The sequence below is a fragment of the Myotis daubentonii genome, chromosome 1 (genome assembly GCF_963259705.1).
Source record: "Myotis daubentonii chromosome 1, mMyoDau2.1, whole genome shotgun sequence".
Lineage (NCBI taxonomy): Eukaryota > Metazoa > Chordata > Mammalia > Chiroptera > Vespertilionidae > Myotis > Myotis daubentonii.
In genome coordinates, this window is record NC_081840.1 from 24286736 (window position 1) to 24300427 (window position 13692).

General features: G+C 39.2%; 1 protein-coding gene across 12 annotated transcripts in view; it reads right to left on the bottom strand.

Annotated features, from left to right (window-relative positions):
• Positions 1 to 13692, bottom strand: part of RGS6 (regulator of G protein signaling 6) — a 483467-nt gene that overhangs the window by 445477 nt on the left and 24298 nt on the right. For all 12 annotated transcript variants that reach the window (XM_059691684.1, XM_059691693.1, XM_059691692.1 and 9 more), the window contains exon 2: positions 11162 to 11265. In XM_059691684.1, coding sequence (XP_059547667.1) covers positions 11162 to 11245 — 84 coding nt within the window. In that variant the 5' untranslated portion in view covers positions 11246 to 11265. The remainder of the gene's footprint in view (positions 1 to 11161; positions 11266 to 13692) is intronic.

The window sequence follows — 13692 nt, forward strand, 5'->3', positions numbered from 1 at the left end:
TTAAAGAAAAGGAACTAATGAAGATCAGGTGGCAGAAAGCTCGGCTGTACCAATATCTTACCGTGTGAGTTTCAGAACTACAAATGTTTAGTTTTCTCCCTGCAGGGTTTCCATATGAACAATGAGGCTATTAGCACATCAGGTGCAAGTCCGAGATTCAGTAAGAAAACATACTGTTTCCTATTTATCTTATGCTTTCTATCACTACACTTTTGGTCATACAACTCCCGTCACCTAAAATCATTTCTAAGCTCTTTTCTACTGAGCCAAATATTACCCTTTCTTAAGGACACAATTCAGGGCATTTCAAATTTCTTCCTCCTCTGTAAGCCCACTCTGTCCACACCAACCCTCCCATTATTAATTACAAATAGCTTTGAGACCTCCTTTGTTTTTTACATAATTCAATTTCTTTAAAAAAAAAAAAACCCCACAAGTTTTAGCATAAAGCAAACCCAGTTTCAAATGCCGATACCAGTTATTTACTTCTACCTAAAAAGCTGTGCTGATGATTAAATGATTCAGTGTATGTACAGCACCCAGCACAGTATCTGTATACAGTTGGTATCCAATAAATGCTTATTTTCTTCCTCAATCTTTCATCATTCTTGGTCTCCCCAACTAGACTGTAAAGCAGGGGTCCTCAAACTTTTTAAACAGGGGGCCAGGTCACTGTCCCTCAGACCGTTGGAGGGCCGGACTACAGTTTAAAAAAAAACTATGGACAAATTCCTATGCACACCGCACATATCTTATTTTGAAGTAAAAAAACAAAACGGGAACAAATACAATATTTGTATTTGCATGTGGCCCGCGGGCCGTCGTGTGAGGACCCCTGCTGTAAAGTCTAGGACAGTGATGGTGTGCTACACTACTTTTCACCCCCCATACAACAGTGTGTAGGGAATAAAGTGCAGTGCCCTGCCAGAAGCAAGGGCTCAAAAAATACACTTACTTGTTGATTTAGGTTTTTCAAGGAGCACTAAGCTTCAGGCGGAGACAAATTAGATATTGTTGTGGGTTAAATGGTATTCCCTCAAAAATATGTTGAAGTCCTAATCCATGCCGATCCACTTCCTAAATATACTGAAAGTTTCTCTCCATTTTCTGCATCTCTACCAACACCAACGCCCAGACCAACAAAAAACTCAGGAAATGTTTTTTCTAAAACAATTTAAGAGCAAAGGGAGGCTGAAGAGAGAGATCCATCTTCCTTCAAAGCCAGTGTTCCGATTTTCTACGTGTAGCAACGGCTAACTAAATGTTTCAGAATTACCCTCCTGTTGAGAGTAACTAGAAAGGTTAAAAAAAATTGTTAAAAATGTTAGAAGACATTAGAGAGCTACTAAGAGAGTAAGAATATTGATGCCAAGATCTGAAAGAAAAAGACAGCTAAGAAGGTGAGGCTAGCAACTACAGCTGTTTTTCCTCTTAAAGAGCTTTGCCAAAATCTTTAGCAAAAGGCCTGACTGAGAAGGTGATCCGTTCTTTTTGCAATCTCGTGGAGCTTAAGGGACAAAAATGAGGAATTAAAGTGAACATCCAGGGTCTTGGTTGGGACCAGAAGAGCTCCCTCCCAAGAGTAAAGGTGATCTAGAAATATACCAGTCCCAACAAGAACTGAACTCGAGCTACATATAACATCTGTGCCTGTTTAGATTAAGGGGATCAGCCCCTAGCATAACTGACTGACAGAAAAGGAAAAAGAAACAAAACCAAATGCTCTCTGGAGTAAGATAACATTCTCCCAGAGCCTTAAATTATTTTTCCAATGTTGGTTGTATAAACAGTGTCCAGAACTTAATTTTTTAAAAAGCTAGAAAAAGTGATAAAGATTTTGAAGTATCAAATATAGATTTTGAAATAATTATGATTAATATGTTTAAGGAGTTAAGTGACAAAATAGCACTTAACTCCTTAAACATGAAACTAGAAACTCTGAAAAGGAATTAAATACAAATTTTAGAACTTAGAAAAAGCAATATTTAAAGTTATAATTCAATGAAATGGGTTTGACCATAGGTTAGATACAGTTAAGGAAAGAACTAATGAACTTGAGGATAAGTTAATAGAAAATATCCATATTGAAACAGAAAGAAATAAAAATATACATAAAAGAGCATAAGAAACATGAAACACAGAGAACAAGTCATAACATATGAACAGAACCCCAAGAAGAGTTAAAAAAGAAAACTAGGCCTTAACAATATTTGAGAAGTAAATGGCTGAGAATTTTCTAAGCATCAGTCAAATTTTAAAAATTGCTATTAATTCTAAGGAAAATAAATAATAAAATAATACCTTATAGTAAAACTGCTAGAAAAGAAAGAAATCTTAAGAGCACTCAAATGTAAAAAGAGATTACATTTTAAAAATAACAATGAAACTGACAGCTAACTTTCTAATAAAAACAGTAGAAGCCGAGACAATGAAAGTTATCACCAAAGCATGTGAAGAAAATAACTGACAATCAGAATTCTATATCTAGAAAAAAAAAACACCCTTCAAAAACTTAATATGAAACAGACATTTTTAGACAAACATAAACAGAGAATTTACCTCCAGTAGAACTGCACTAAAGAAAATACTAAAGGTAGTTAGTTCTTCACACAAAATAAAAATGATCCCAGAGGTAAGCACAGAGATGCAGAAAATAATAAAGAGCAATGAAACCATAATTTTAGGAAATATGCATAACCATTATATTTAGCAAATAAAAAATTCTGTAAAACGAAACTGGTAAAGTCTTGTAGGTTTTAAAAAATAAGGAATATTCAATCTGACATATGTTAAGATGTCAGTAATCTTCTTCTTTTCAAGACAGGTCTACCAAACAAAAATCCAGTAACCTGACTGTGGGATCATCCCAAATATGATTCCTATCCCACTATAATTATTTAACTAATTTCCTTCCATTAGATATTTTATTTGTTTCCATCTTTGGATATTATTAACCACAGAGGCATGAATATTCTTTTGACATGCATGAATATTCATATCTATACTAGAGCCCTGTGCACAAATTTGTGCATGGGTGGGATCTGGATGGCCACCCCGATGGGGGCTGATTGGGTGGGGCTGGCTTGGGGGAGGGGCCAAGGGTGGTTGGCCAGCCAGCCTTGGCCCCAGTGGGGGTGGATGGGCTGATTGGGGGCAGAGTCGGCCAGGGATGGGGCCATGGGCTCTTGGCTGGCGGCCCCGTCCCTGATGGGGATGGAAGGGGCAATCGGGGGCAGGGCCGGCTGGAAGGAGGGGCCACGAGTGGTTGGCCAGCCGGCCCCGCCCTCAATCAGGCTGGTTGGCCAGACCACAGTGTGTGTCATAGCAACCAGTCATTCCGATCATCTGGTGTTCTGGTCGCCGGTTTTTTATATATATAGATTTCTGTCTGTGTATTTTTTCATTCCCTACTGTAACAACTTTTTAGAAGTGGAAATGCTGACCAAAAAATTTGTCCATTTCCAGTTTTTATTGGCAAACTAACATATTTTTAAAATATAATGCTCCTATCCCCCCCAATGATTTTAACATGTTCATTTTCCAGTCACTGCTATCTATTAGTTTTTCATTTTTCTTGTTCAAACTACTGAGAATGGGAAATTGGATTCTGCAGCCATTCATGTTCTCCATAGTGTAAGTACACAGGAGTGTCAATAGACTAATAAACTGTCTGCCAAAATGCAAAATCTTAGACTCCAAAATGAAATGAGAAAAGAAAAAAAAAGCCTGAAGCACAGCAAAGGCTTTTTTAAATTAGAAAGTTATACTCATGTTAACACATCATAAAACCACACGATGGTATATTCCCCACACTAAAAATAACGTCTTTATTGTCTGTGCACACTGATACCACTGGTCTAGAACTTGCCCGTTCTCTTGTCTCCTGCCAACCAAGATCATAGAATGGGGAACTTTCCCCTTGGCAATCCTAATCCTCGGGGAAAAGGAAAACAAAACAATTTTTTCCTACGGCAACAAAAAAAACCCTTCAAAATAATTAATGAAAGGAATCTGAAAATGCAGATTGAACAATTAAATTCGTTACTCAGAACACTCTCTAAAGTTCAACCTTGAGAATTTTATTTAATGTTTAAAAAAAGAAAAGAATGAAAGAAAATCCTAAATGTTCAAGACCAAAAAAGCACTTGTTTTAAACATACTGAGTTACCTATTTTGAAAGTTTTGCTTGGGTTAATTATTTAAAGAAAATTATAAAGGCAGAAAATAAGCAAAGGGGGCTGTGAAAGAATAAACAGGTAATAAAATGTTCATTCCTTTATTTTAGGTAATGGAAGACCTAGAATGCTAGAACTGAAATATTTATGGGATTACCCAGCCCAGCTAACCTCTCACTTTGCAAATGACAGAATTGGATTAAATGGAGAAACAACCTGTGCTCAGCCAAAAGTGAACCAGTGGTATCCATAACCTGTGCACAGCCAAAAGTGAACCAATGGCACAGCCCCAGTAAATACCCAGATATACTGGCCCAATTACACAGTTTTCCCATGGAAACCTTGGTTTACCTACATACAAGGAGGAGAGGGGCAGGCCATTCAGTTCTATAGCTAGTGTTTGGTTCAAAATTTCATTGGTCCCAAGAGACCTTTAACAGCTCCCAGGTGTAACCTAGTAAAAAGACCCTTCTTCGTTCCTTCTCGTTACCTTCAGATCCTCCCTACATCTTATCAGTAACCAAGTCCTATTGATCCTACCTTCCAACCATCTCTCAAAGACATCACTCCTCCATTACCACTGCCTCTGGTTTGGATGTCATTTTTTTCCTCACCTGGATTCCTGGAAAATTGCTTCACTATCCTTCTGCCTACAATCCTACCATTTCCCTTACACCGTCCCTCCACATTCCCACTCTCCATCTCCTGCTTCAAATCCTTTCCTGGAAAATTTCCTTATGAAGAAAAACAGGGTCTCAATGGCTTCTTCTTGCTTCTGGAATAATACCTATATGAGTCACAGCCTTATCAGTAAAAAGATGGCACCCATAATCTAGGACAATTCAAGGAAGGTTTATTTCAATAAGGACCAAATATAAATGTTCTTCAATCTAAATGGTATAGTGGAGCCATAGGAGAACGCTCAGAAGGCTCTGACCTGAGGAAGTAGAACTGTGTGGTATACGGCTTCTAAAGTGGCCCACAGAGAGCTCTACCTCCTTTCCCCAGGCCCTTAGATAAACCCCTCCCCTGGGGATGGACCTAGTGACTTGCTCCTAACAAAGGGATGAGACGCTATGTCTAATATTAGGTAATGAAACAGTGAGACTCCCACTACCAATCCCCACCCCCTCTGCCTCCTCTCTCTGGCTCATTCTGATGAGACAAGCTGCCACGCATGAGCTGCCCTAGGGAGAGGCACATGTGGCAAGGAATTGCGAGTAAGCTTTGGCCAACAGCCAGTGAGAAGCCGAAGTGATCCTTCCAACAGCACTCGAGGAACTGAATCCATCCAGTAACCACATGAGGGAGCTTGGAATTGGACCTTTTCCCCAACTGAGGCTTCAGATGAATCTGCAATCTCAGCCCACATCTTGACTGGCCTTGTGAGAGACCTTGAACCAGAGGGCCCACCTAATGTGCACTAGGATTACTGCCCCCACAGAAACCAGGACACATAAATGTATGCAAGCCGTTGAGTTTGGGGGGGGGGGTAAATTGTTTGCCGATAGATAGATTACTAATACAAACTAGAGCCACCCCAAGGACCACGAGGACAAGTAGAGAAAGGGGGTATCGGGACCCAGAAGAGGAGAGCATTCTACCTTGAGAGGGGCAATAACCTTCAGTCAAGGGACACAGCCAGTGCAAGACTTTGTGGAGAGGGAGCCAGGGGGAGAAATACCCCAACTTTGCCTTTTCCTCCTTCCTATCTCTCCCCAGGCTTCTACTGGCCCAATTCAACTGAAAGTCAGAGGTCGCAGAAGCCCGGTACATGTCCACATGCAAACAGCGCATAGAGGGGCTGAGCACGGGTGTGGAGGCACAGAGGGGAGATATCTGTACAACATCCAAGCTCTTTGCCTGATGTACAAGGTTTTCATGATCTGACCCTAAGCTGCCCATCCAGAGCTATTTCTCATCCCTTCATCACAGAAACCCAGTTCCATGAAAACAGCCACTTGAAGCTTCTAGAACTCAGCATACCACATCACAGCTCTGTCCCTCTACCTGTGCTGGTCCTCCTGCCTCCTTCAGTTCTTCTCCCCTTGTCTGTCAGGTTAATTCTAATTATATTTCAAGAATTAAAGCAGGTGCCAAAGCCTCTGGATGTCTTCCATGACATCACCATTCTCTCTCCTGGTATGGACTCATCACCCTTCTATCTCCTCCCAGACTTTTACAATTCTGGTCTTTACAAGTACTGCAACTGTCTAAGTACCCATCTCTGCCCCACTGGCCCATGGGTTCATTCAGAGAATAGCACCCATCTTGCATTCCTAGCATCTAACAGTGTCTGACTGACAAATGACACTCAATATAGATTTGCTAATGAGTTTCTCATTTTCATCCTGCCTGGGTCTGCAGGTTCCCTGACTTGCTTGTGCTGGCCTCTACAAGTGCCTTCTATGAATTCCAGAATAATGCCCCATTCTCTGCTTTCTCCCCACCCCTGCCTCTTCCAGGCTAGGGTGCATGCTGCTGCCTCTGTAACTAAAATAGTGCCACATATACTTTCTGGAATTATGCCTAACCCAATCTCTGTCCAGGACTTCAAGGGTCCTAGATCATTAGGGGAAGTGACCTTGTGATGTCAGAGCAACACTAAGGTGAGACCCAGATTCTAGAAGACAAGGAATTAATAACCAGAAGCTAGCAGTGGTATGCTATTTAACAACCCCTTTGATACACAAGAAACTGGCTTTTTCTTCTTCCTCTAAACCTCCTAAGTCATTTGTGACACGATATATTACTGACAATATCCAGTGCCGCTAGTTGAACGTTGCTGCTACTCTCTACCATACAATCGGTACTGCAGAAGGATAACTGAACGAATATCTTAAATGTTATTAGTAAACCAAATGTGATAGCACCAAGAAGATACTTTAACTATTGAATGTTAAATTATTACAACTAAAATTTTTTCTCCCTTTAAAAAATTTTTTTTATTATTTTTACATTTATTTCTATTGTTGAAAGTATTACAGATGTCACCCTTTTCCCCCCATTAACCCCCTCTACCCTGCACCTGTCCACCCCACCCCACCCCCAAGCCTTCACCACACTATTGTCTTTGTCCATGGGTTATGCATGTATGCATTACATAAATTCTTCGGTTAATCTCTTCCCACACCCCTCTTTCCCTCTGAGATTTGTCAGTCTGTTCCATGCTTCTATGTCTCTGGATCTATTTTACTCATCAGTTTATTTTATTCATTAGATTTCACATGTAAGTGAGATCATGTGATACTCGTCTTTCTCTGACTGGCTTATTTTGCTTAGTATGATACTCTCCAGGTCCCTCGATGCTGTCTCAAAGGGTAAGAGATCTTTGTTTTTTACAACATAGTGTAAATGTACCACATCTTTTTTATCCACTCATCTACTGAGGGGCACTTGGTCTGTTTTAAAATTTTCGCTATTGTAAATAACTCTGCAATGAACACAGGGGTGCATATACTCTTTTGAATTAGTGTTTTTAGTTTCTTCAGATATATTCCCAGAAGGGAATTGCTGAGTCATAAGGCAGTTCCATTTTTTAATTTTTTGAGGTAGCTCCAACATTTTAAAACTCAGATTCCTAGGACCTAACTCAGACCTATCTTGGGGCGTGGGAGAGGGTCCTTTAAGGATCCACATTTTTATAATTTGTATAAATGATCTAATATAGGTTCAAATATCATCACTGCATTGGGCAATTCAATGACCCAGGATCTTTTGGGCTCAGGGATATAAAAAAGGTTAACAGGTCCAGGCGGCTTAATGAATAATTAAGCTTTTCTTTTAAATAGATTTTTAATGGCACCAATACATTTTTCATTCACACCTTTAATCCAAAATGTGAATATGAAGAATGAAAAACTAAATTAGAAAGTCTGTTTAAGTCAATATATAAATCATGCCTTGGAAAAGTACAACTTCTTATGGTTAATGACCTAGAAAACATGAAAAGAAAACGAAGAGTATTCTGAAATGTGTGAGCTTAAGGAACCCACCCATCATTACTCATGTGTCAGAAGGTCACCATCCCAAATGGCATTTAAAAGTCACAACAACATTATGGCCATAATCATCCTGCTTATTACTCGGAAGTTTACCCAAAAGCTCCACTTCTCTAGACTTGGCTTTTTAAATGTCAGCATCTGAATCAACACAACACAATCCAAGCAAAAATTTCACACTGGAAATGTCTGACAAGAAGAAGAGACAACAAACAAGGGGAAGAAAACAACATGAAAGCACTGTTTGCACAGTTTTTTAAATGTAATTTTTGTTGTAGACCTTTACGTAAAGGTCTGGTTTTATAGCTACCACCTTGAATAAGTTATTATACGGAGGACGTCCATAGGAAATGTTTGAATTGACCTTGGTTTCAGGGGTCAGTCTTTTGCTACACCTTGAAGTGAGCGTCCTGCGGTAGGTAAGTGTTGGCCATAGCCAACAGTCTACAGCACTGAGAGAAGAGAACTAGATGAATAGCCCATGTTTCCAACACAACCATGGCTTAACTTAACTAAGTTTAAATGATTCCAGATCCTGGACCCACACTGGCAATAAGTGTATCTTCTTTCTAACAGATTGAACAGATCCAATACCCCTTTTATAGCAATTGACTAATATATCAAATAACATGAACACATACATACTTTTCACCCACGAGTGTGTCATGAGGAAGCAAGGTATATTTCCAAGATAGAAAACTAATGACTAGTGGTCATTTCTTTAAAGAACTACAGCAATTAACAATTTTGTTTCTAAATTAAACAAAGCAACAACAAAAAAAGTCCCCTACTACTGCATACAAAATAAAAACTAAGTTCCCACAAACTTATAGACAGTTTTCACTTCCACGTAACAGCAAACATTCCAGGGGAAAGGTGTTTGAATGGCATGACCTTTACATTTCCTATTAACGTTTAATAATCCATTGATTAGCAATCTCTTAAATAAACTGAATATATTTGTAATGTTTTCTTGTGTCTTAAAAAAGCAACTCACTGCATGAACGTACATTAGTCAATTTACTAACAGCATCAACATTTACACATTTTATAAATTATTTCCTCTCCAGTGTTACTCTCTTTAAAAAGACCTAAAGCTAAAAGAAAAAGAAGCATTCGTTATGGACCACCTCCAGGCCAAGCAGGATGTCAGACGCCTTATTTACTATTTAAATGAATCTTCACAATAACCCCACTAGGTACTATCCTTCTTCCCAAGTTATCTTTCTTCTTTGTATAAATGAAGAAACTGAAGTTCACAGAAATTACAAAAGTGACTCAAGGTCACACCTCTAAGAAGTGGCGAAGTTTCAACCTTAACCCAGGTCTGACTCCAAACGCCATGTTCCTGCAAGCCTGGCATAGGGTCTCTCTGTTTGGGGTGGTTAAGAAGGTAATGATGAATAAAAGTATTTCCATTATTAATATGGCTGATTGGCTAGCCCGGTTAAACTATTTTTTTTAACACAACTTTAATAAGCATCTCTCTTAGAAACAGGTCATCAAAGCAGCCTCTTGCAAAGCAAAGAAATAAGGAACTTGAGGCTGGGAGCAGGAACAGTTTGAGAGTTCTATTTTTTACTCAGAAAAGAGAGAAATTCACCATACTGATCATCCAGAAATATCTAGTTCAACACTGCCCATATGATGACCAGAGATCAAACACAGAGTCTTATGGAATACACAGAACCCAGCAGACAAGTCAAATATTTAGTGAAATGAATGAACATTAACTCCTTTGTCTTAAAATGTAATATAGTTAGGTTAAATTGTCACAAACAAACATTAAAAAGGTATATAAGCAGTTATTTCCTTAAATTCAGTATGCACACAAATAAGTTATGTGCTATCATTCCTTCCTTCAAAATGTACCCTTCCAAATGTCTCTATCTGAATTAATAACATCAATGTCTTTCTATAACCCAAGGTCAAAAACCCCAGTCATCTCTGATTCTCTATTCACCTCCTAACTCCATATTCATTTCGTTTCCAAGTCATTTTTAATTCTGACTCTTTAAAGCCTCTGCTCAGTCCTGCTCAGCTCTGAAGGGCATGTCCCCTGCTGGATTAGCGTCCTCCTTACCTGTCTCACAGACACAGAAACAACCCTCCGGAGCCTGCAATCTCCCCTGATAACAATGCATTTGCCTCATGGGGGCAAGATTCATAATCCCCAACAGATGCTGATTTACAACTCCCGGCACACGAGTTTCCCATGATTAAACTGCCTATGATTCCACATGCTAAAAATCTGGCTCCATCCAGCCTGTCTTCCCCAAATCGTACCTCGGTTTACGTCTAGTAATTCATCCTATGCCCAAACTGATTCTGGTGGCTATTCCCTTTCTCCAGCTCTTTGCCTTTGCAGAGCACATCTCACCATCTGGAATGACCTTCTTGCCAAATAAGCACTCTTACCCATCCTTTAAAATTGAGTTCAAAGACCATTTCTTCACAACCCATCCCTGACCTCTGAGGCTGGAGTAATCTCCCCTCCTCTGCAATTATATAACAATACACCTACACTTCTCTTTTGGAAATGAATGCATAGACTCTATTACAGTTACTTGTATATCTCTCACCAACTGTAAACATCTAATATATCTGTGTTTCCCATAGCACCTACACCAGTTCTTATACATACTATTGGTCCGAAGAACATTCATGTAATCAATGTTACAGTAAGGCTTTTACACCTAAGGAGAATATGTCTCCATCTGTATTACATAGGTGATCTTTGAGTTTAAAGAAAACAAAATCACATAATATTTTCCCAAGTATTCAATACCAAGTATGACAAAATCTAACTGCCTTGAATTTTAGAATTGGAGAATCAGATATGAGAAGTGAATGATATTCTTTTATCAGTCGAGGCAGTCCAGGTAGAAAACATTTGTTGAGCTGTCAACCATCGGTCAACCCCACACAGAACACAAACACACACACAACACAGCCAGCATCACAGCATTTAACCAGATGCCTTACTTTGCGGTAGACTATCATATTTGGAGAACTGTCCTCTGGGTCAGCAGTTGCCACTGCTCTTTGCTCCCCGGATCCCTGAGCCATCCTGGATGTCTTCACTCACGCTGCAAAAATAAATTAACAGGTCATTAAGACATGCAAGAATTACTAGTATATAAAGAGAGCTTTGCAATGCAAATAACTATGTATCTTTGGGCAGGTGGCATGAAAACAAAACATGGTGTAAGAAATTACATGATTGTTGACTTATTGTCCACATACATCCTTCTAATTCCAAAGCAATATATTCTTTATTTTTCAGCCCAGAACTGTGCACCTCAGGGGTAATCATATGCCATCTCCTGAAGATGAATGAAACTACTCATTTTGATGTTGATTTTTTTTTTACCAAAGTTAATTCTATGATTAATTCTATGCATTAAAACATGAATATTTTATCAGGGAAATGCAAATCAAACCCACAAGGAGATACTGCTTCATACCCAGTAGGACGGTTACAATAATAAAAACAAACCCTCAAATAACAAGCATTGAAAAGGACGTGGGTAAATTGGTACCCTTGTACATTACTGATAGGAAATGGAAAACACTTGGTGGTTCCTCAAAAATTAAACATAGAATTGCATATAACCTGACAATTCCATTGCTAAGAACTGAAAACAGGTATTCAAACAAACACTCAAACATGAATGCTCATAGCAGCACTATTGCCAAAATACTCAATGGAAATAACTCAATGTCCATCAACTGGTGAATGGATAAATGAAATATGGCCTATCTCTACAATGGAATAGAATTCAGACATAAAAAGTAATAAAGCACTGACACATGCTACAACACAGATTAATCTTGAAAGCATCATGCTAAATGAAAGGAGCTAGATACAAAAGGTCACTGCAATTGACTGAATGTTTGTGTTCCCTCAAAATTCACATGTTGAAATCCTAATCCCCAATGTAATAGTATTAGGAGGTAGAACCTTTGGAAAGTGATGAGTGCCCTGGTAAAAGAGGTTCCAGAGAGCTCTGTTATGAACCAGGAAACAGGTCCTCATAAGACACCAAATCTGCCCCAAGTTTTGATCTTGGACTTTCCAGTCTCTAGAACTGTGAGAAATGAATTTCTGTTGTTTACCAGCTATCCAGTCAATGGCATTCTATTACAGCAGCCTGACCGGACTAAGACAGTGACATATTGTAGGAGTCCATTGACACAAAGTATATATAATAGAGAAATCTATAGAAACAGAAAGCAGATTGGTAGATACCAGCAGCTGTAGAGAGGAGAGATTGGGGTGACTGCTTAACGGAAGTGGGGTCTCCTCTGGAGATGATAAAAACAGTTTTCAACTAGATAGAGCTGATGGCTGCAGAAAACTGTGAATATACTAAGTGCCTCTGAAATGTATGCTTTAAAATGTTTAATTTTATGAGCACTGTTATGAATACAGGAAATGGGCTGTGAAAAAGACAGTGATGACAGAAGAGAGACTATCACAATTTAAAATAAGAACTCATGCATTTGTGAATTTCACCTCAATTAAGAAAAATGAATGTTTTTAATTTGACCTTTCAAAACATCTGAGAAGATAGCAGTGAGACAAGGACAACATAGGGACTTTTTGAGTAAAGAAGCAAGTTCAGTTCTTGGCATAAAGTTGTATTTGCTGGGTGACCTTGAGCAAATCAAATAACCTGTTGGGTGTTGGGTTCCTTTGTTAATTTTCTTTTTTATATATATATTTTTATTGAGTTCAGAGAGGAAGGGAGAAGGAGAGAGAGACAGAAATATCAATGATGAGAGAGAATCATGGATCGGCTGCCACACACTGGGGATCGAGCCCGCAACCAGGCAGGTGCCCCTGGCTGGAATTGAACCTGGGACCCTTCAGTCCACAAGTCAACACTCTATCTACTGAGCCACACCAGCTAGGGCTGTTAATTTTCTTTTAAAATGTACACGTTTAACATCTACTGTGTAGCTAGAACCATGCCAAGGCACCTTCCTCTACTTTGCTCTCATCAGTAAAATGTGACTTCCACTGACTACTCACAGGTAAGGGTCAAATAAATGAGTGTAAAAGTATCCCATAAAGCCAAAAAAGTCCTATACAAATGTTATCTCTGATCTAAGAGCCTGCCTGGGTTATTTGCACAAAATTCATAAGCTTTTCATCAAAGAAACTTTTATAAATAGCATGCTCGACAGAAAAGGCCATTACAACTTAAAAGAAAAAACACCTCAGGAAACATTTTATTATAAAACTAGAGGCCTGTTGCACAAAGAAATTCATGCAATAGGCCTTCCTTCCCCCGGCTGCCAGCACCGGTTTTCCTCCGGCACCCGGGACCCAGGCCTTCACTCTGGCCACAGCAGAGAAGGCAAGCCTCTTCAGTCTTCAGTGGTCTTCAGTCTTCAGTCTTCACTCCTCACCTGCATATGCAAATTAGCCACCATCTTTGTTGGGTTAATTTGCATACTCATCCTGATTGGCTGGTGGGCACAGCAGAGTGACACCAATTTGCATGTTT